We start from the raw sequence: 22,384 nt of genomic DNA on the forward strand, positions 1-22,384 counted from the left end.
ATAGCAAAGTGGGGACAGGGAGAGCAACAACCCTCCCTCTACTCATATCTAGTAAGGTGTGATACGTGCGTGCGTGCACACACGAATGGCAGGTTGGGGGTCAGAAGATCTGGTCTGAGTTTGTCTTTTTTGGGGGGGGGGTCATAGTATTGCCACCAAGATCTGTATAACGTTTTATTTCTGCTCTCTAGGTAGGCAGGGCAGTTCCTTGTTTTTATTCCAGTTTTCAAGGTTCTTTTTAAGTTTAGGGTTTCATCATGTCTGTGTAGAGCCTCTTCTCAAATTGGAAGGCCAGGTGCCAGGTTTTCTGGACCTGGCGCAGAAGTTTATGGACAATAAGGAAAGGGCCGGAGAGAGCCAGGCAGAGGCCTGATTCCGTCTATTTCTGCTGGATGGTGGCACTTTCTCATTCAGAACATACCAGCCAGGCCACTGGGGAGTTGGTGAGGAACTGGGGACTTGGGGAGTCTCTAATGAATCCCTACTAAAGCTAGGTTTTGGATAACACAGAAGTTGCCAAAAGCTTCACCCAGCAAAGGCAGGAGTGATGAAGAGAGCAGGAGATGGTGTCGGAGTGGCCTTCTGGCACCCTCTGGAAGGATGCTGAGATGACAAAGGTGATGATGGAGGAGAAACACAGCTGGTGATTCTGCCGTCGGGGTGATAAAATTCACCGCAACCAGTGGCCTCTTGCTAATAGCTCCAGGCTGGTGTTTCAAGGGGATCCAGGCTGCAAAGGGTGTCCAGGTGGGCTGGAGGCGAGTGGTTGGTTTGTGGAAGCTCAATTTTGTGCGGGAGGGAATCCATTCCGGAGGCTCCATATCCCATTGGGAAAACAGTCCCATCCTTTGCTGTTCTTTTTATGTTATGGAAGTTTTATTTTTAAATTGCAAATCTTGGACTTGATTTAAGCGAAGTCCTTAACTTCCTTGGCGTAAGCTGAGGCACAAAAGCCCCAAGTCTGGCCATTTAGAAGGCTAATAAATAAAGGAGCCTCAAGGCCACACTCACCTTCTTGCACATCCCCACAGCACTTCTGGGGCCAATTCCCCCAAGACAGTGCTGGGAAGGGCCTGGAATCTTCTCAGGAGTAAGACTGTTGTGGCAGGGATGCGATCAGAATGGGTGCTGAACCCAGACGACGAGGCTGGCGACACCATCTGGATGACATATAAAGGAGTCTAGGCAATTTCGCTTTTTGGAAAATATTATCTTTAGCTTCCTTTTTCACACTGCCTGTTGAGTCCCAAATACTCGAGAACTCTTACTGTATTCCACTTCCCCTTTTGACCTTGCCCTTGACTCGTCTCAAATGACTGAGTACCCTGAATCCTATGAGTGTATTCTGCATAAAGCAAGAGAAGCTTTGGGCATCCCCTTCAGCCTCTCTGCCTAGCTCTGCCTCCCTTGGCCCCTCTCCTCTCCTGCATCCCATGGCCTCCAAGGGCACACAGAGAGGCTGATTCAGGCAGAAACAGCAGCAGCCGATACTGTGAAAAACTTCTACTTGGGTCCTCACTTCAGGCAGGGCTGAGAGGAATCTGAGAATTCCAATTAGGTTTAAACTAATGAGCTGGAAACTTTGGGGGAAAGCACTGTGGGTAAGGAGGGATGACTGTGACCATCTTCGCTTTAATTAGCACTGGGAAAACTTGTGGTCCAGATGGTGGCATAAGGAAGGGCAGTGTCCAGAGGGGGCCAGGCTTCTGAGAGGGTCAGAAGAGGGATTGCCCTGGCTGGTAGGGCTAGAGGCTGCCTAGCAAACCCAGGCTTCTTCACCTTTAAGGGCGGAGGAAAGGAGACCCTATAATGGGAAGGACCCGGAATGGAGCCTGGAGAGCCCCCTCCCCAGCTGCCCTACTCAGATGATGGAGTTCAAGGCCGGATAAATGGGCAGAACACTTTGGAGGACTCCATAGCCTAATGGGGCCTGAACCATCCTTGAGGTCACGTCTCCCCTAAGTCTCTCGCACACTCCCTTGGGCAGTCTGTATCGCTTAATAAGGAAAAGGCAGAAAAACCACCTGCTGCTGCCAGAGGCCGGGCACAGACACTGGGACACCTACGAAAAGGGGGAAAAGCGACCCAGGGATTGGTAGGTGTGTGTATATCTTGGAGAAGGGTCCTCCTCACTCGCGAAGCTAGAGGTTCTTGGGGTGCTCAGTCTGTGAAATCCAGTCAACCGCTGGCCACTCCTCCCTTCCCCTCCCCGATGGGGGCTCACGTGGGAACAAGGGCCTGCTCCGGGCAACCCGTCGTCCCCCCGGGTTCCCCAGGGCGCTCGGCTGCAGCGCAGCACCTTGGAGAAAGGCGCCGCGTTCCGCGCCGCGGCTTGGGGCGCTCTAGCTTGCGCGCGACGGGCCAGGGGCACGTAGGGGGCCGCCGCCGAGGGGTCTCCTTGCCCCCTGCTCAGCCCCCGAGCCTAGGCAAGCCAGCGTTGCGAGTCTCCTCCCCGCCCGCCTCGGGCGGCTTGAGCCCGCGCCCGCTCCAGTTGCTGCAGCTGCTGCTGCTGGCGGCTGCGGGGAGCGCAGGGCGCGCGCCGAAGAGGCTCGGGTGGCGAGGACTGGGCCGAGGAGGAGCCGGAGGAGGCGAGGAGGCAGGCCGAGCGGAGGCCGAGGAAGCTCAGCGGCGTGGCGACGCGGCTCGGGGATCCCGGGAGGATGGGCTAGTAGGCGGCTGCGGCCCGACAACCGGCCGCGGTGAACCTGCCGCGGCCCGGCGCGCTTAGGGGCGGCGAGCGGGAGCTGAGCGCCGCCCCAGGAGGCGGCAGCAGGGGCCCGAGGGCGTCCGCGGAGGAGGGGGGCGATTGTACATTATTAACGAGTTCGCGGCTCAGCAGCACAAGTGCGGCTCGCTAGCGGCGCGGGAGGCGCTCGGGGTCCCGGCCGGAGCGCAGCGCACACGAGTGGCGCACCCCCGGCGGGCGGCGCGGAGGGCGCGGGGCAGACGCGCAGAGCCGGGGCGGGCCTGGGGGCGGCGCAGACCCTGGGCGCGGGCGGCTCGCGGGCGCTCGGAGCCAGCGCAGCCCGGGGCGAGCGGGGCGCGGGCCGGGGAGGGGGAGCTGCCGCGCTCGTCCCCCCTCCCCCCCGGACGGGCGGGCGGGCCGGCGGCCGGGGGGAGGGCAGGCGGCGGCGGCGGCTCGCTGTATATATCTCGGCGCACCCCGCCAGGTCGCGCACAGCGCCCCGAGCCCAGGCGCCTTCCCGCCCCCTCCCCGCGCTCCGCGGCGGCGGCAGCAGTAGCAGCAATATGGCTGTTGATGGGTGTTCGGGGTGGCGCTGGCGGCGGGAGGAGCTCCCCCGAGCCCCTGCGCCGGCTGCCCGTTGCTAGCTATGGCAAATGGTGGCGACGGCGGCGGCGGCGGCGGAGGCAGCAGTCTTAGAATGAGTAGCAATATCCACGCGAACCATCTAAGCCTAGACGCGTCCTCCTCCTCTTCTTCTTCCTCCTCCTCTTCCTCCTCGTCCTCGGTCCACGAGCCCAAGATGGATGCGCTCATCATCCCGGTGACCATGGAGGTGCCGTGCGACAGCCGGGGCCAGCGCATGTGGTGGGCTTTCCTGGCCTCCTCCATGGTGACTTTTTTCGGGGGCCTCTTCATCATCTTGCTCTGGCGGACGCTCAAGTACCTGTGGACCGTTTGCTGCCACTGCGGGGGCAAGACGAAGGTAACACGCGCCCCGGCCGCCCGCCCCTGCGCCAGCCCCGCCGCTTCTCGGCGTCCCCTGCAGCCCACCACCTCTCCCTGCTCACAGTCCCTGCATCCCTGCATCCTTGTCTCCCCTACCCTCGCTGCTCTCCCTTCCCTCCGCTCTGCCTGCGCCCTCGGATGGGGGCAGCGGTCGGCGCGCCGGGGTTGAAGAGTTGCCCCCAACCGGCGCGCTCCGGGACGCGGACGCCCAATCGCGTCCCCTTGTTTATTGTGGGGTTGTTCGTGGCAGCGGCTGGAACCGCGTTGTGGGACGCGCGCCTCTTGGGTGCTGTGGTGCGGGGTAGGGAGAGCCAACCCCGCAGGGATGGAGGAAGGTGGGGGCCTTAGGGTGCGTGTTCCGTGCGTCTCACCTGCCCTGGCTCGGTGGGCGAAGGGGAGTCCATCAGCCCGCACTTTAGGGACCTGTTGTGGAGATAAGTTCGTGGGGTCACAAGGAAGGGAAAATCCTTTGGGCGAGGGAGAAAATCTTTTAGATTAGGGGATTCTGGCGGAGGAACCAGCCAGAGGCTGTGGGGGGGGGGTTGGGGGGCGAGGGATTGTTGGGGAGACCAACCCCAGTTTGGGAGGCATCCCATGGGGCTGCCACTTTAGGAGTGTTGCGAGGTCACCCATCTCATGTCACCGCCTGCATCCTTGGATATTCTCCTGGAACACACTCCCCGTCCCAGGTCCTTCAGCCTCAGCGCTCGCGCCCCCAGGCCACCCACTTTGGGTCCCCGGAAATGCCGGCAGCGGCGTGGAGCTGGAGCAGGAGGTCTCTTCGGTAGTTGGCCGAGGCCGCGGTTTCACGCCAAGCCTGTTCCTCGGTGCTTTGAAGGTGGTTAGACGCTGGCTTCAGCTATTCCTGGAGCAGAGACGCCCACCAGCACGCAGAGACGCCCACCAGCACTGAGGCTCACCACCCCTTGGATGTATGGTTGCTAGACTGGCTGCCCAGTCTGTCGCCCTGTCTCTAGATACGTCCTCTTCTTTCCCTCGCTGGCTGGAAAGGGTGGGGGGCTCAGTTTTTGATAGAAAACTGCATAATCAGAAGAAAAGCTGAGAAAAAAAAGTTGATGGAGCTGCTTTTTTGTGTGTACTTCCCATCCTAGGGACCTTGCAGCACCAGTACTTTTGGAGGGAGGGATATGAAGGAATAGTGCTGGGTGGAAACCGACGTCCGTCTCCAGTGATCACATCTTTTCTAGTTAAGTGAATTCAAGGGCACCCCTACCCCCAGACTTCCACAGGGCACAGCAACTTGTAGCAGTGACCGTGGTTGCTAAGGAAAGAAGTGGGGAAGCCAGGGCTCTAAAAACACATGGGTGAGCCGAAGCCCTCTCTCCTGATCATTAATTATACATCGTGCTGGGTGGTGGCGTTCAGCTGTGTTTTGTGGCCGTGCGTTTGTGTTTTGGAAAATACTGGTGTGTTGGAGATAAAGGGGAAAAATAAAAGCCATCATTTTCGTCCTCCTCCTGCGTCTCTGAAGATCTCCAGATGCTGGCCAGTCAGCTTTCACTGGAGTTACCTTCTCAGAGGCAGAGGTTCCCCTTCTTACTTGGCAAGGAGGAGAATCTCTCAGCTTCTGCAGAAGTCCGCAGATTAAGCTAGATTTTCATGGTGAGACCAGTGGCCCCTGCCTAGCCACCCCCCAGCTGCACGCTTACTCAGAGCCTTTAACACGTTCCCTCTGTCCATCTCCCCAGCCATCCCCGGCCTCCCAGCTATTTTTCCTTTACTGAGATCCACTGACTGCCCTTGAGGGGAAGCTAGCTCAGGGTTGCACGAATCTAAAATGTTCTCTAGACTGAGTGACTTTGATGCACTTTTTAATAGCCTCCTCTCTCTCAGGAACCGGGCGATTTTGACCAGAATGCATGCTTTTTTTCAATGAGTAAAATTAAGTTGTGTGTTTGTGCTCCTGGGGTTTTAAACGCAGCTTCTGAAATGTCTTTTTACTCTCTGGGCACACGGATGTGCAGTGCGGTGCCTGGAGTGAAAGGCTCATCAGATAGTTCGCCTGAAGAATCTCTTTTCTACATAATGACCAAGTAGCACTTCTGTCCGTTTTCTCAAGAAAATAGGTTTTGGCAATCACCAGTAGAGGAAAAAAAAAAAAAATTCAAAAATATGTAGTCCCTAAATATTTAGCTGTATTTTGTGGTTCCAGGACCTGCTGAGTGGGACATACCTGGAGGCTGCTGCAAGGAACCAACCTGTAGGAGACATGGTCGTGGTGTTGGCTGGAAAGCTGTGAGGCAGTTGTAGAGTGAGGTCAGGCCACTTTTGATGCCATTAGAGTCTGTTTTAAAATATGCCCAGGGTGTCTCAATACCTGGCCCTTTGATTTGGTCAATTAAACTGCGTATAGCCAGCTCATTTTAGCCAGTAACTTAATAAGGCCTTTTATGAGTTTTTCTTTCCACCTTTGAGGCCTGTATTTTTACTGTAGTTATATTTTTTTGTTCTTCATTCTTCTTGCTTTCCAAGTGTTTGGGACTTGGGTTCGAGACTGTTGAAAAGAATGCGTTTGGCTAAAGTTTGGTGTCAAGTATTTTACTGCTGGATTTCCCAAGCAAACCCAGGCTGCTTTTCCATGGAAGCCCACCAGCCCTCATCTGTGTTCTCTCTCACCCTCATTAGCCCCAGGGTGGTTGGACCAGGAGCGGGGTCCCGGGAAGACAGGTCTTATCAACATTTCATCTTCTGTGGGTGACGAGTTTCAGAAGGGAGCTCTGGAATCATGAGGAGCCCAGTCTCTGGGACTTCCGTCCTTTTTGGTGAAAGGAACTTGAGACTGTGGGTGGCAGTTGTGGGCCATCTCACCATTAGTGCCTTTGGTCACCAAATCTCAAATGATGGGTGACTTTACGATTTTGAAAATGGAATGGATTTTTGTAGTAAATAAAGAAGAAATGGAATAACCTTTTCCCCTCGGTGGGAGCTTGAGCATAGTCATTCCAGTACTGTTTTTTTGCTGTACTTTTTCACGTTAGTGTTTTTTTCTCTGTTGGACTCTTTCAGAGGTCTGTATTCACTTGGCCTTTATGCTTTGAGGCCCAGTCTAGTGGTCCACTGTTGTGAAAAGGGAACTGGGTTGGTAGCCTGAACATGGCTATGACCTTGAATGAGTCATATCACCCCTCTGGTCTCTTTTTCCTTGGCCATAAAACGTGAGGTTTGAATTCTCCAACTTCTGATACCCCTTCCTGCTCTGTGCTTCTCTGCGGCAGAGTGGAAAGAGTTGGAGGAACTATGTGTGGGTAAAATTTCTAGCTCTAAATGTGTTTTAGCAATTCTCCAGCAATCCCTTAAGGAATTCAGCCTTGGGGTGCTTACATGGCTTTATTTCCGTCTTCCATGCTTCTTCTAGCATGCAGCCTGCTTCTCTTTAAATGTCTGGGGAAACTGAGGCTCAGGGCCAGATGTCCTGATAGGGCTTGGGGTTTAGATGTAGACTCACTCCGGCTCTTGGTGTGAGCTGCCTTCCCTGTACAAGCTTGCGCATGATTGTGGATGGACTCCGTGTAATGAATTATTGAGGTGTCTCCGTGGCTGTGTCTGAGACAACACTTTTTTCTGGCGGGCTCATGACTAATATAAGTAGCGGATCCCATCGTTGTTGTTAGGTGCTGTCGCATCAGTTCCGACTCACAGCGACCCTTTGTACAACAGAACAAAACACTGCATGGCCCTGCCCCAGCCTCAGAGTCGTTGCCGTGTTGGAGCCCATTGTTGGCAGCCGCTGTGTTGGTCCCTCTCCCTAAGGGTCTACCTCTTTTTCACTGACCCTCTACCAAGTACAGTGTCCTTCTTCAGGGACTGATCCGTCCTGATAACATGCCCGAAGTATGTGAGATGAAGTCTTGCCATCCTCATTTCAAAGGAGCCTTCTGGCTGTATTTCTTCCAAGACAGACTTATTCATTGTTCTGGTGACCTACACCCGTTGTCGTTGAGTCAACTCTGACTCATAGTGACCCTGTAGGACAGAGTAGAACTGCCACATATGGTTTCCAAGGAGTGGCTGGTGGATTTGAACTGCTGACCTTTTTGGTTAGGAGCTGAGCTCTTAAGCACTGGTCCATGAGATACTCGGTATTCTTCACCAGCACCGTAATTCACAGGCATCAATTCTTCTTCAGTCTTCCTTGTTTATTGTCCAGTTTTTGCGTGCATACGAGGTGATTGAAAATACCATGGCTTGGTTCAGGCGCACCCTAATCCTCAAAGTGACATGTTTGCTTTTGAACACTTTAAAGAAGTCTTTTGCAGCAGATTTGTGCAATGCAATACATTGATTTCTTGACTGCTGCTTCCATGGGCATTGATTGTGGATCCAAGTAAAATGAAACCCCTGACAACTTTAATCGTTTCTCCATTTATCATGATGTTGCTTATTTGTCCAGTTGTGAGTATTTTTGTTTACTTTACATTGAGTTATAATCTGTACTGAAGGCTGTAGTCTTTCACCTTCTTCAGGAAGTGCTTCAAGTCCTCTTGCTTTCAGCAAGCAAGGTTGTGTCATCTGCACATAGCAAGTTGCTAATATGTCTTCCTCTGATTCTGATGCTATGTTCTTCATATAGTCCAGCGTCTCAGATTATTTGCTCAGCATACAGATTGAATGGAAACCCTGGTGGCATAGTGGTTAAGAGCTATGGCTGCTAACCAAAAGGTTGGCAGTTTGAACCTACCAGGTGCTCCTTGGAAACCCTATGGGTCAGTTCTACTCTGTCCTATAGGGTCGCTATGAGTTGGAATCGACTCTACAGCAACAGGTTTGGTTTGGTATACAGATTGAATAAGTATGCTGAAAGGATCCAACCCTGATGCACACCTTTCCGGACTTTATATCACGCTCTCTCTCCTTGTTCTGTTCAAATGACTGCCTCTTGGTCTATATACAGGTTCTGCATGGGCACAATTAAGTGCTCTGAAATTCCCATTCTTTGCAGTGTTATCCACAATTCGTTAATGGTCCACACAGTCAAATGCCTTTGCATAGTCAGTAAAACACAAGTAAACATCTTTGTGGTATTCTCTGCTTTCGGCCAGGATCCATCTGACATCAGCAATGACATCCCTCATTCTACATCCCCTTCTCAATCCCGCTTGAATTTCTGGCAGCTCCCTATTGATGTACTGCTGCAACCGTTTTAAAATTATCTTCAGCAGAGTTTTACTTGCATGTGATATTAATGATACTGTTCGATAATTTCTGCATTCTGTTGCATCACCTTTCTTTGGAATGGGCACACATACAAATCTCAGTTAGTTAGTTGGCCAGGTAACTGCCTTCCAAATTTCTTGGAATGAACAAGCGAGAGCTTCCAACATTGCATCCATTCATTGAAACATCTCAGTTGGTATTTTGTCAATTCCTGGAGTCTTGGTTTTTGCCAGTGCCTTCAGTGCAGCTTGGAGTTCTTCCTTCAGTACCATCGGTTCCTGATCATATGCTGCTTCCTGAAAGGGTTGAACGTCAACCAATTCTTTTTGGTAGAGTGACTCTGTATTCCTTCCATCGTCTTTTGTTGCTTCCTGTGTTGTTCAGTATTTTGCCCATGGGATCCTTCAGTGTTGCAGCTCAAGGCTTGAATTTGGTCTTCATTTCTTTCAGCTTGAGAAATGCCGAATGTGTTCTTGCCTTTTGGTTTTCTTACTCCAGGTCGTTACATGTTTCATTATAATACTTTGTCTTCTTGAGCTGCCTTTGGAAATCTTCTGTTCAGCTTTTACTTATTCATTTCTTCCTTTCATTTTAGGTACTCTACCTTCAGGAGCAAGTTTCAGAGTCTCTTCTGACATCCATTTTGGTCTTTCCTTTCTTTTTTGTCTTTTTAATGATGTTTTGCTTTCTTCATGTATGATGTTCTTCTTGTCATCCCACAATTCGTCTGGTGTTCGGTCATTACAGTTCAATGCGTCAAACCTATTCTTGAGATGATCTCTAAATTCGGGTGGGATATACTCAAGGCTGTACTTTTGCTCATGTGGACTTGTTTTAAATTTCTTCAGCTTCAACTTGAATTTGCAGGTGAGCAATTAATGGTCTGTGCAGCCAGTCCTTGGCCTTGTTCTGACTGGTGATACTGAGCTTCTGCCTCATCTCTTTCCACCAGTGTAGTCGATTTGATTCCTGTGTATTCTGTCCGGGTAAGTCCACGTGTACAGTCACCATTTATGTTGTAGAAAATACTTGCTTGCAGTGAAGAAGTTGGTCTTGCAAAACTCTTACCATGCAATCTCCAGCATCGTTTCTGTCACCAAGGCTGTATTTTCCAACTACCAATCCTTCTTTGTTTCTGACTTTCACATTCCAATCACTGGTAATTATCAGTGTACCTTGATTGCATGCTTGATCAATTTCAGACTGCAGAAGTTGGTAAAAATGTTTAATCTCTTCATCCTTGACATTAGTAGTTGGTCCATAAATTTTAATGGTAGTTGTATTAACTGGTTTTCCTTGTAGGGGTATGGATATTATCCTATCATTGACAGCATTGTACTTCCAGATAGATCTTGAAATACTCTTTTTGACAATGAATGTGATTCCATTCCTTTTCAATTTGTCATTCCCGGCATAGTAGACCATACGATTGTGCGATTCAAAATGGCCAGTACCAGTCCATTTCAGCTCACTGATGCCTAGGATATTGATCTTCAAGCATTGTATTTCATTTTTGACAGCTTCCAATTTTTGTAGATTCATACTCCATACATTCCATGTTCTGATTACTAATGACTGTTTGCAGTTGTTTCTTCTCATTTTGAGTCATGCCACATCAGCAAAAGGTCCAAAAAGCTTGACTCCATCCACGTCATTAAGGTCGACTCCACTTTGAGGAGGCAGCTCTTCCTCAGCCGTATTTTGAGTGCCTTCCAACATGAGGGACTCATCTTCTAGCACTATATCAGACAGCATTCCACTGCTATGCGTAAGGTTTTTGCTGGCCAGTTTTTCAGAAGTAGACTTCCAGGTCCTTCTTCCTAGTCTGGCTTAGTCTGGAATCTCTGCTGAAACCTGTCCACCATGGGTGACCCCGCTGGTATTTGTAATACCAGTGGCATAGCTTCCAGTGTCATGGCAATATGTAAGCCGCCACAGTACAGCAAACTGACATCCGAGTGGTGGTCAGGTCCTGTTATGGGCTGGCCTGACACATTCAGTCAGTGCTGCAGATTCAGATCTCAGAACTCTGGATTCTAGATTTTCCCTGCTACCTTGTCTTGTCTCAGGGACTCGAGGATCGGCTGGCACTGGGATGACTTCAGATATTCCTTTTTGATCAGCTTTCTTGGGGTGTCCTTGGAAAAGTCCTGAGGTCCTAGCCACTGGTGAGCTCCAGTCAACCTTCCCTTGTCCAGAGAGTTTTTGCTTCTCACTTCTGGCTGTTATTACAGAAATACGTACTTTAGAAGAGACTCTGCAGTCAGACAGACCCGAGCTCAAGTTGTGGGTCTTACACTTAATGGTGATGCATCTTTGGTGGGCAGCCATTCTGAGCCCCAATTTCCACATCTATAGAAAGACCATAATGGTGCTTACTTCGCAGGATTCTTACAAGGAGTGTTGGTGATGTATGATGTTGTTGTTGGTATCTGCCGTTGAGTTTCACCAACTCGTGGCAGCCCCATGCACAGTGGAACGAAGTGCTGCCCCCTGGGCCGTTCCCATGCACAGTGGAACGAAGGGCTGCCCCCTGGGCCGTCCCCGTGCACAGTGGAACGAAGTGCTGCCCCCTGGGCCATCCCCATGCACAGTGGAACGAAGTGCTGCCCCCTGGGCCGTCCCCATGCACAGTGGAATGAAGTGCTGCCCCCTGGGCCGTCTCCAGTGTGGGCTGTGGATGGGACTGTTGTGATCCGCAGGGTTTCCTTCAGCTGATACTCAGAAGAGATCACCAGGCCTTTCTTCCTAGTTCATCTTAGTCTGGAAGTTCTGCTGAAACCTGGTCAGCATCATAGCAACATGCAAGCCGCCAGTGACAGACGTGTGTTGACGGTGTGTGTGGTGCATTGACCGGGAATTAAATCCAGTTCTCCTACGTGGAAGGCAAGAATTCTACTACTGAAGCACACTGCCCGCACACCGTACATATAACCAAAAAAAAAAAAAGCCCATTGCTGTTGAGTCGATTCCGACGCATAGTGACCTTATAGGACAGCGTAGACCTGCCCTATAGGGCTTCCAAGGCTGATCTTTACAGAAGCAGACTGCCACATCTTTTGCAGATTGGCTGGTGGGTTCGATCCGCCCACCTTTTGGTTAGTAGCTGAGCGCCTAACTGATGCTCCACCAGGGTTCCTTAAGGTATGTATCAAAAAAAAAAAAAAAAAGTCACTACTGAGTTGATTCTGACTCACAGCAACCCTGTAGGACAGAGTAGAACTGCCCCATAGGGTTTCCAAGGAGCAGGTGGTAGATTAGAACTGCCAGCCTTTTGGGGTTAGCAACCAAGCTCTTTACCACCATACCAGTCCCTGGAGAGTAGAGGGTCAGCAAAAAAGAGGAGAGCTACCCCAGCTTCACAAAGTGTTGGGTTTATTTCCTCTTTGATTCACTGAACTTGTGGCCACTGAAGGACACAGATGATAATACATAGAATTTTGGAGCCAGAAGGAACCTCTAGATCCTGCAGTCCACTGTCCTGGGTCAGACAACCGTGTAGGGTCAGACTGAGATTTGGGCTCATGGCTGCTGGCTGTTGCAAGGCTGGAAGACGGAGCAGAGACAGCCAACGATGGCTCCATGGCTGAGGCCCTGGTGGGATGGTTAGTGTTTTGATGGTGGGGAAGTTAGTGGGTGCACACTGATGGTGGGGAGGGGGGTGCAGTAAGCACTAGGCCCAGCAGGAGTGAAAGCCCGTGGTGTTTGGTGGATGGGCATGGCTGCCTCTCGTCGTACTCCTGGGGAGGGGTATCTATCCCTGATACCCCAAGTCCAGAGCCCATGGACCTGCTCCCCTGTCCACACAGTGGGCTTCTGTTGTCCTGCCTGGACCAGCTTTTCCTTGACAGCCCCCTAGAGCAGCATTTCCCGAAGTGTGTTATGTGGAGCACTTGTCCTTGAAGGTACTCTGTGAGAAAAAATTGGGAGTCATAAGGTACCCCAGCTTCCCTCTTGGATTGACATTGCAGGCTTGGAGAAGCCCTGCAGTAGAGAAATTGGTTAAACCATCCTTGAATGGGCTCACTTGGAGCAGCCATTTCTAGGAGTCGACCTGGCCTGCTGGACAGTGACCAAGAGGCTGCCTTGTGACCTTGGCATGGACTTGACTGCTTTGTGCCTCAACTTCCTCACCTGTAAGTTGTTGTTAGTTGAGCCGGCTCTGACTCATGGTGACCTTATGTATAACAGAACAGAATGTTGCTCTATTTTGGCCTTCTTCGTGATCGTTAGTTAGGGACCGTAACAGAGCACAGCCCTATGAGATAGGTAGTCCCTTGACCCAATTCTGCAGCATTTCCTAGGAGGACCCTGGTGGCCCATGGCATCCATTGCAGGCCTTGGGCTGGCTCTGCTTCCAGATGCCAGGGGGCCTTGCCCAGATGTGTACCAGGAAGGCAGGAAGAGCCAGATTGTTGTTTGGTCTGGAGAAAGGATTTCAAGGCTAAGGTCACCTGGGCCTCATCTTTGCCTCGCTGCTGTCTTCCCCCACTGGGGACAGTCACTGGGTGCCTGGTAGCAGGGAATGAGTGCCTGCTTGGGGGTCTTTAAAAAAAAAAGTTATTAGAGGATGAGAGAGGCCTGGTGCCGACACTGTCAGGTTGTCACTGTTGCACTGCCAGGGCCTCCTTCCCAAAGTGGGCAGCTGGGGTGGCCCCGCTAGTCTGTGAATCACAGCAGCCAGCACCACCTTCCCGGGACTTCAGAGCCATGGAGCGCCTGGAGGGACGCCTCTGTGATTCTGGTGAACAGGGCCGGGTTTGTGCTGTACGGACACAGTCTGTGGGCCCTTTGGAGAGCGCTTGTCCTCATGAGGATGTGTCAGGGGGCCAGACAAGGCCAGATCTCCCCGGAGGACCTCTGGAACGCCACAGATTGCCCGGTGCAGTAGGGAGCAGCTCAAGAGCGCCTCCTGTTTTGAAGTGCACCTTGAATTGGTAGACCCTGGGCTCTAGGCCCACGGAGAGGAAAGCGCGGGGGCCACCCTCAGAGGCAGGAGGACACTGTGGACAGAAGGCCCGAGGAACACTCACTTGGGAATGTCGGATCTCAGCCTCCTGAGGCCTGAGAGAGCATCTAGTCCTGTGCTTCTTAAGCCTTAATATGCACACAGACTACCTGGGAGGTGTTGACATGCAGATTCTGATGCTAGAGACCTAGAGCGGGGTCCGAGATTCGGGATTTCTGACAACACCCAGGAACCCCTCCCTGGATGATGCTGACGGTTAATGTGCTTGGTGCTAACCGAAAGATTGGCTGTTCAGGTCTACCCAGAGGTGCCTAGGAGGAAAGGCCTGGTAATCTACACCCCAAAAATTAGCCATTGAAGACCCCGTGAGCACAGATGTACTCTGACGCGCGTGGGGCGCCGTGAGTTGGAGCTGCCTCAGCGGCCGCTGGTTTTTGAAAAGACCCAGGCGCTGCTGCTTTGCAGGCCACACCTGGAGTGGCGAGGATCTGGTCCGTCCCTCAGCTCCTGGGCCGTTTTTAAGTACGGAGATTCTAACGCGCCAGCAGTGGGAAGGGGTAAGAGGAGAGGAAGGAGGAAGGACAGCCAGGTTGTGAGAACCCTGCTCAGGACCCACCAAGGAGCTGAGCCTTGGACGGACACCTGTCGCTAAAGCTGCTGCCCACTGCCTGCTGCCAAGGAGCCCGCAGCACTGCTGGTTTGGGGTCGGCTTGTGGCGGGCACAGCGGCATTCTGCAGAGGCCCAGGGCTGCCCACTGCCTGCTGCCAAGGAGCCCGCAGCACTGCTGGTTTGGGGTCGGCTTGTGGCGGGCACAGCGGCATTCTGCAGAGGCCCAGGGTGCGGCCTGTGTGGTATCCATCACTGTGTAGGCTCCCGCTGGCGCCGGTAGGTCACACTGCAAGGGGTGAGGCTTTCAGAAATCCAAGACAGCAACTCAGCAAACCAGCTTCTTGCAGAATGAAAGCCCAGTGGTGTAACCAGGCCTGCACTGTGGCGATGCTCGAGGAAGACAACTGGTCGCCACTCCCTCTAGAACATATGAAGTTGGCAGGTGGCAAAACTGCCCGGCTGATTTTCCACAGGGACCTGGGTGGGCCTCCCTGTAGTTGAGGATTCAACTTCAAAGAATTGGGCTTAAGATCTGGCCATCCAGTGGGGAGAGGTGTGTGGTGCTGTTTTATGCCACCCTCCAGTTGCACTTCTCGAGAAATCCAGCAGAAGAATTTGAAAGTCCGCCCTGGCCATAGCAAGGGTTTTCGCAGCTCTTGCTGTCGGGGCCTCTTTCCTTGAGATGTACTTTTTATGCTGTGCACCATCAGAGGGAGGAACCTTTGGAGTAATGTCCGTAAGAAATGAACCTTAATAGTGGGTTTATTCAGCAGTCAACATGAAGAAGAGCTTCGTTTAGTTCCTAGCACATGATAGATTCTCAAATAAAAGTTATGGTTATTGTTGTTTCTTTTATTTTGCATATCAAGGCCATACTGTGTGCCGGAATTGCTGCTTCAGTGGTAGATTCCCACCTTCCGCGCCGGACACCCGAGTTTGATTCCTGGCCAGAGCACCTCGAGCGCAGCCACCACCTGTCTGTCAGTGGAGGCTTGCGTGTTGCTATGATGCTGAGCAGGTTTCAGTGGCGCTTCCAGACTAGGGCAGACTGGGAAGAAAGGCCTGGCAATCTGCTCCTGGCAACACTGTGGATGATGCAGGTCTGGGCAGCATTTCCTTCCATTGTGCACGGGGTTGCCATGAGCTGGGCGGCTAACGGCGACAGCAGCAATGGCTACCACGACATGGGCCGGAAACCCTGCTAGATGTTAAAACCGAAAGCAAAAACCAAACCAGTTGCCGCTGACCTGGTTCTGACTCATGGCGACCCCACACATTTCAGAGTTAGAAACGCGCTCCGTAAGGTTTTCAGTGGCTGTAATCTTACGGAAGCAGATCACCAGGCCCTTCTCCCACGCCATCACTAGGTGGATTTGAAGCACTAACCTTGTGGTTAGTAGCAGAGCATAAATGGTTTGTGCCACTGCTAGGTGTTAGGGGAAAAATAATTAAGGCTCAGTCTGACCACCCGATTGTTAGGACTTTTACTTGACAGGGTGGGCAGGGAAAACACAGTTATCCTTCTGTGTGACCTGGGTATGTCTCATCTCTGAGTTGACTGCAAACGCTGTGAGTACAGCAACTGTACCGTGTAACTGTAAACACACACATATGTTGGGAGAGTACTTCACATGGTGGTCAGCTGGGGTTATGTGGGACTACAGCAAAACAAAAAACAAACTGTTGCCGTTGAGTGGATTCCGACTCGTAGTGACCCTATAGGACAGAGTAGAACTGCCCCATAGAGGTTCCAAGGAGCGCCTGGTGGTTTCGAGCTGCCAGCCTTTTGGTTAGCAGCCGTAGCTCTTAACCACTGTGCCACCAGGGTTTCCAACGTGGGACTACAGTATGTGCCAATAAATTTCACTGCTCTCTTGGGTAGTTTGATAGAAGTTACAGAGACATTCTGGGTGAAAGGGGTGGGCTTGATGTGGTAAGAAAATGATGTTTGAGTCATTCCTGGCTGTGAATTATTCGTGCCACCCCCCAGAGCCAGTGGGTAACAAGGCTTTAGCTCATGACGGGTGGCTGTTTCTGAGGTAGATGAGTCACGCAAAGGACAGAAGGGCAGCCCCAAAGAATGGCTGCTTTAGGATGGAGCCATCTTTGCTCTCTGCATTATTTGGTGATTGTCTTTGGGACATTATGCCTAATTGCCTATTTGGAAATGCAGTTGGCACTCCAGGCCCAGATTGAAACACTTCACGTTGTCAGGTGAGCCTCAGAATCATGTCTCTATAAGATCTCATTACCTGAGTGACTAATGCTTCTTTACGTAGCCAGAACTGAAATGATTCCAAACATGTCATTTACTGTCTATTTTCCGTGTGATTTCTTTTGCTCTTCCTCCCAGATTTTCTTGGGGACCCGGAGCCTGTTGACTCTGGGCATTTCAGAGGTAATTAGCAGGACAGCCTGTGATGTTTTCTTCTTCCTTCCGTCTCTCCATCCTTTCCTTTACTTCCCTTCTTCCTTAGTGGTTCTCATTCTTCAGGGCTTTTGTGGAAACTCGGTGTGGTTTAATTTTGGTTTCTAGCACAATATGGAAGGATCCTTCATGGTGAAAATGATGAAGTGCTCATCTGCTAACGGCAAGGTTGTTGGTTTGAATCCACCCAGTGGCTCTACTGGAGAAAGACCTGGAGATGTGCTTCTGTGAAGATCACATCCAAGAAAACCTTATGGGGCAGCTCTGTCACACGCGCTCTCTGTGAGTCGAGATCAACTTGACGGCACCTAACAACAACAACAGCAGCACAATATGGAGAGAGACTTTGAGAAGTGAATGGGGAAGACGTAATTCAGGGAAAGACAGCATTAATCTCTCCATTGTCAGGGTTTAATTTTACTTGGCGAAAAAAAAATTTTTTTATTAAAGAAAAACAGAATTTTAGATTTGTGATTTGGAATGAAATTAGTTTCTTTTAGCTGCTGAAGTCTTGGGCTCCTGATTTCTTTTGCAAAGGGGTTTTAAGGCAGGAATTTTCAGGAATGTTCTTCCCAGGGCCACTTCTAATGGAATGAAACCGCCCAGTGATGGGTCTCATTTTTACCTATCATTAGAAGGCAGATTGTATACACAGATTTCAAGCTGAATGTTCAAGATTAGTATTTATCTTACTTTCCTGTTCCTTGTCTCTTTCTTATTCTCCACACCCCTTAACAAAATCCGCTGCCTTTGAGAAAATTCCAACTCGTAGTGACCCTATAGGACACAGTAGAACTGCCCCTTAGGGTTTCCAAGGAGCAGTTGGTCCTGGGCAGTCCTCTCTCCTCATTTTCAAGAGTGAACTTGGGAGAGGTGGCGTGACCTCTGTAGGTTTGCGACTCCTCCCAAGCCCAGGGGAGGAGCAGAGGGACCGAAGTTTGCAGGTTTATGGGCAAGAATTAGGGCTTGATTTGAAGGTTCAGAGGCACATGGAATGGTAGGTTGGTAGCTGTGGAAGGGAACCCTTCTGCATGGATCCAGAGATGGGAGCCTTCAGGATCTCCTGAGGCCACCATTAGACTGGGGAGAAACTCAGAATGAATGGAAAAATCTTTCTCCTTTGTTCTGTCCTGTCTCTGGGACGCTCAGAATAAGTCTTGGTTGATGAAATATTTCAAATTCAAGATTCAGTCCAGTTAGGCCTGGGGCCAGATGATATCTAGATGTCAGCAGTGTTTGAAATGCACAATGACCTTCACTTGGGGTGCTCCCATGCAGCCACCTTGTTTTCTTCTCTAAAGGCTTCCCTGATTTCTTCCTTTCTCTGAGGCAGTGAGGTTTCCCCTTCTACCTTTTCCCAAGTTTGGAAAACGGCCCACTCTGATTGTTGGGTCTGATAGTTTGCCCTCTGGGATCTGTCTGGTCCTGTCAGAGCTGTGGGTGGAGGTTTCTGGCTGACCCTGGGCCCCAGTCATCCCTTTTTGTCTTTCTCTTTTTATTGTGGTAAATATATATGTACTGTAACCTTTGCCGTGTCAGCATTCTTCGCATGTACAAGTCAGTGACCTTAAATGTGGTCATCTTGCTGTGCAGCCGTCATCGTTATCTGTTCCCAAATTTCCCATCACCCTTAACAGAAGCTCATGTCCCCTAAGCAGTGTGTCCACCTTGCCCCCTCTCTCCTGCTTGCCCCTGGTTGTTGCTGTTGTTAGTGGCTGCAGAGTAAACACTGACTTATGGTGGCCCCTGTGATCTGTATAAGGTCGTCTCAGTGACACATGCCCTGAATTTCCATGGCTTTTAGCCTCCTTTACAGTTTAGCACAGGGCTTGGCCAAGAGACGATGTAATTTTTGGACCGTGCCAGGAATCACATGTGGAGTGTGGGTCCTTTGTTCCGAAGCCCGAGTTGGACTCTGCTTTCTAGTCGTTGGCCCTTTTGAGTCTTCAGGAGAGAGAACACACCAGAGGCTTGAGCCTCTTTTTATGTCTTTTAAATATAGCTGTTCCTTCGAATTGAAGGTGGTTCCCCAACTGTTCGTCTTATTTCTTCTCCTCTTGGGCTTCTATTTAGAGTACAATCGATTACTGTAGAGTTGATTTGACTCAGGGCAACCCAGTGAGCATCAGAGTAGAACTGGGCTCCAGAAGGTTTTCAGTTGGCTGATTTTTCTGAGACACTCTGGTTGGACTTGAACTTCATCCTTTCATTTAGCAGCTGAGTGCCTTAACTGTTTGTTTTCCTGAGCTTCGATTTACGACCTTCTCCTTGACCCTGTCCCGCTGAACAGAAAGAAACCAAAACAAGAGAAAAAAACATACAGGAGAAGGTAAGGGAGGTCGGGGTAGAAGGGAGGTGTTCACAGGAAGAAAAACAGAATTTCTGTCCTGGGAGTTAGAGGTTAGAGAAATATATAATTAGATGGATTTTGTTTTTATTCCCTTCACCTTTGTCTTAATGAATAAATCATATAAAATGACCTCACTTTCAAGGAGTGAAGTATTACATAAAGACCAGTGGGCAGAGTGATTTCACTTTTTCAAAAATTTAGCTTTTTTAAATGAGAAGTTGTGTCTAATGAACTGAGAGCATGGTGCCCATGTGTGGCCCTGGGGCCCAGACGCTAAGTGTTCTAAAGGTTTGTGGGGGTCTTTGCATACTTACTACATGAGAGCAGGAGAATTCTGCCCCTCTTTGAAAGAAGTTGCTGCATTAATCTTTTTTTCCCTTTACGTGGCTTTGGAAAGTGGACCTTTGTGGCTCTGGCAGGGGGAAAAAAGTGGGCGTCCACTGAGAATGAAATGGAGAACTCAGAGATAGAGTTCTAAGGCGTGGAGGAAAGATTTGCAAGATGAAAGGGCTTATCCAAGGGCTGGGGATTTTTATGACTAACATTAGCTGGCAAGAGCTTTGTACATTGTTTTGTTCCTTTGTGCCTCTGGGAGCTCTTTTTTCCTAGTAGTTTTTAGAGGAGCTGTTTCAGCTGTCCACGAATTATGGCCCCTTCTCCTGTGGGCTGTGCTGAGGCGGCCGTGGCCGAGCAGGTAATAAGATTCTTGAAGGGTGGAGGCATGGTGTCTCCAGCTGAAGCAGCAGGAGAAGTCAACTGTTTGCTTCAGTCTTAAAAAAGAAATTAGTTTCTATTTTGCCCATGGGATTTCTTTTTCAGTTTCAGTGTTTTACATTTTGGCACTAATTCTAAGTGTACTATATGTTCATTGTAGGAAGTATAGGAAAAAAACAAAACAAATGTGATGCCATTGAGTTTGTCCCAACTCGTGGCAATCCCAAGTGTTACAGAATAGAACTGGTTTATAGGGTTTTCTTGGCTGTAATCTTTATGGGAACAGATTGCCAGGCCTTTCTTTCGCAGCACTGCTGCATGAATTGCAACTGCTGACCTGTAGGTTAGTAGTTGAGCGTAAACCATTTGTGCCAGCAGGGACCTTGTGGGCAGGGCAGGAAGGCATTAAAAAGAAAGAGAAAAAATTCCTTCAAACCCCACCTGGAGACGACCACCATTGTCTGTGGGCACACTTCCTTCCCCGCCTCCTTCACTGTGGTGTTCATGTCTTGTTGACGGGACATCTGATATTCTTTGTCCAAGGGCTAGTAGATGGCACCCCCTTGAAAAGTGTCCAGGCTGGCCTTTTTTGAGTTAGATGTGTTCCGGCTGAGAACAAAGGAGTGGACAGAGTAACCCTGACCACTCTTTCTGCCCGCAAAGTCTGTTCTCAGAGTGAAAGCCAAAGACTGCATTAAATCAGGCTTTTCAGTTTCAACATAAGAGTAGCTGTGGTGTTTTAGGCAACCAATGACTCTGGGCTTCATTTTCTCATTTGTAACATACTCTCTAGGTGGCTAGGTGGCGCAAACAGTTAAGCGCTCAACTACTGGCTGAAAGCTTGGTGGTTTGAACTTACCCACAGGTGCCTTGGAAGACAGGCCTGGCAGTCTGCTTCTGAAAGGTCACGGCCATGAAAACTCTGTGGAGCAATTCTGTTCTGCACACATGGGGTCGTCACGAGCCGGAACTGACTGGGTGGCAGTGAACAACATCAAGCACGTTCTCTCATTCACTGATTCTAGTAGAGCCATTTCTTCAATCACATTTCAAGACTATCATTTTTACTTGGTGATGGACCCAGGGAGAAGTCTGGTTCCACTAACAGTCACAAGAGTGAAATTTGATCAATGTGTCCCCAAAACTTGAATCTTGACTCTGATGAGGTTGCATATTTATGATTTACAGTCTGTGGACACAGGCTCCATTGGAAACACCAGCCAACCTGTCATTAAAAAAAAAGTCTCAAAATAGGTTTTCGTGACTGTACTATTACTTCTAATGACATAGCCACACCACTATTGAGGTTTAGTTTTTGGTGTGGGGGGAAATGTTGAAGACGCCAGAGATTACAGCCTATAAATAGTGTGCTATGATAAGCTGGCTTTGTTGAGGTTGGGCATGGAGAGAAACATCTGATTAAAGAGAGGTCAGGCAAATCAACTTTCTCTGATGCTTTTCCTTAACTCTCCCCAGAAGGCAGCCTTGGAGCCAGAATGTTCATCTCTTGCCCTGTTCCATGGAGCGCTGCAGCTGCTGAAAGCAGGGAAAAGATTACCTCGGCTTCTGAGGCAAAGGAGCCAGTGTCTGAAGGAATGATCCCCCAACACTCACTAACCTCTGAAGTAAAATTCCCCTAGAACGGTCAGCAGGCAGCACAGCAGAACCTACTGGAAGAGTGCTCCCAGCTAGGTTACGTAATATCAATTTGATTTTCCTAGCAGGGCCATGTGTTACATTCTAACCTGTCAGAGATACATTAACACTTCACAGATCCGCAAAGTACCAGGTAGCTTTTGGGTACTATTCAGTGAAGTGGCGGAGCCCAGACAAAAATACTTATTTGTATATTTAGATTCTTCTATATTGTAGTTTAACCCTTATTGGGCATGCAGACATCTTCCAAGTCTTTCTTAGAAAATCGACTAGAAATTTTCATGTAGTCAGTTTAACTGCAGTACGGATGACTTGACTTACGGCCATGAACCAGAGATAACAGAGATTTTTAAAACTCTGGGAACCTTTCATTCGCCGGTGACAGGCAGTGCGGGTAGTATATTTTTAATTGGTCCCTTCTTTAAGTCAGGAGCTGAAATGTTACCATGCAAATCTCTCCTGAGCTGTATGGAAACTAATCAAATCACGAAGGTTTCTATTTGTACTCTATGAACACAGACTGTAATAGAAAGCGAAACTGCTATCTCCAGGGATGATGCTATTTAAATGCTAGGCAGGGCTTTAAAACGATTTTAACGGTGAAGAGAAACCAGCAAGTGAGCCGCTCCCGTTCTTTCTTCCCCACCTTCCTGGTGTCTGTTCTGTGCTCCTCTTTGCTCCTGACCTCAAAGAATTCATTTGAAACAAAATTCTCCAATTTCTAATATAGCCTGTCCCCTGCATTGGAAAACAGCAATTGATTTGCAGACATCCTCTCTCGGCCTTTATCT

General features: G+C 50.0%; 1 protein-coding gene across 13 annotated transcripts in view; it reads left to right on the plus strand.

The window, feature by feature from the left end:
• Window positions 1–3,077: 3,077 nt before the first annotated feature.
• Window positions 3,078–22,384, plus strand: part of KCNMA1 (potassium calcium-activated channel subfamily M alpha 1) — a 916,342-nt gene continuing 897,035 nt past the window's right edge. For 5 of the 13 annotated variants that reach the window (XM_049856139.1, XM_049856140.1, XM_049856149.1 and 2 more), the window contains exon 1: window positions 3,085–3,668. In XM_049856139.1, coding sequence (XP_049712096.1) covers window positions 3,333–3,668 — 336 coding nt within the window. In that variant the 5' untranslated portion in view covers window positions 3,085–3,332. Of the gene's footprint in view, window positions 3,669–22,384 lie in introns of all 13 variants that reach the window. The other 8 variants (XM_049856142.1, XM_049856143.1, XM_049856141.1 and 5 more) reach the window with 5 other exon arrangements.

The sequence above is a fragment of the Elephas maximus genome, chromosome 16 (genome assembly GCF_024166365.1).
Source record: "Elephas maximus indicus isolate mEleMax1 chromosome 16, mEleMax1 primary haplotype, whole genome shotgun sequence".
In the NCBI taxonomy this organism is placed as follows: domain Eukaryota; kingdom Metazoa; phylum Chordata; class Mammalia; order Proboscidea; family Elephantidae; genus Elephas; species Elephas maximus.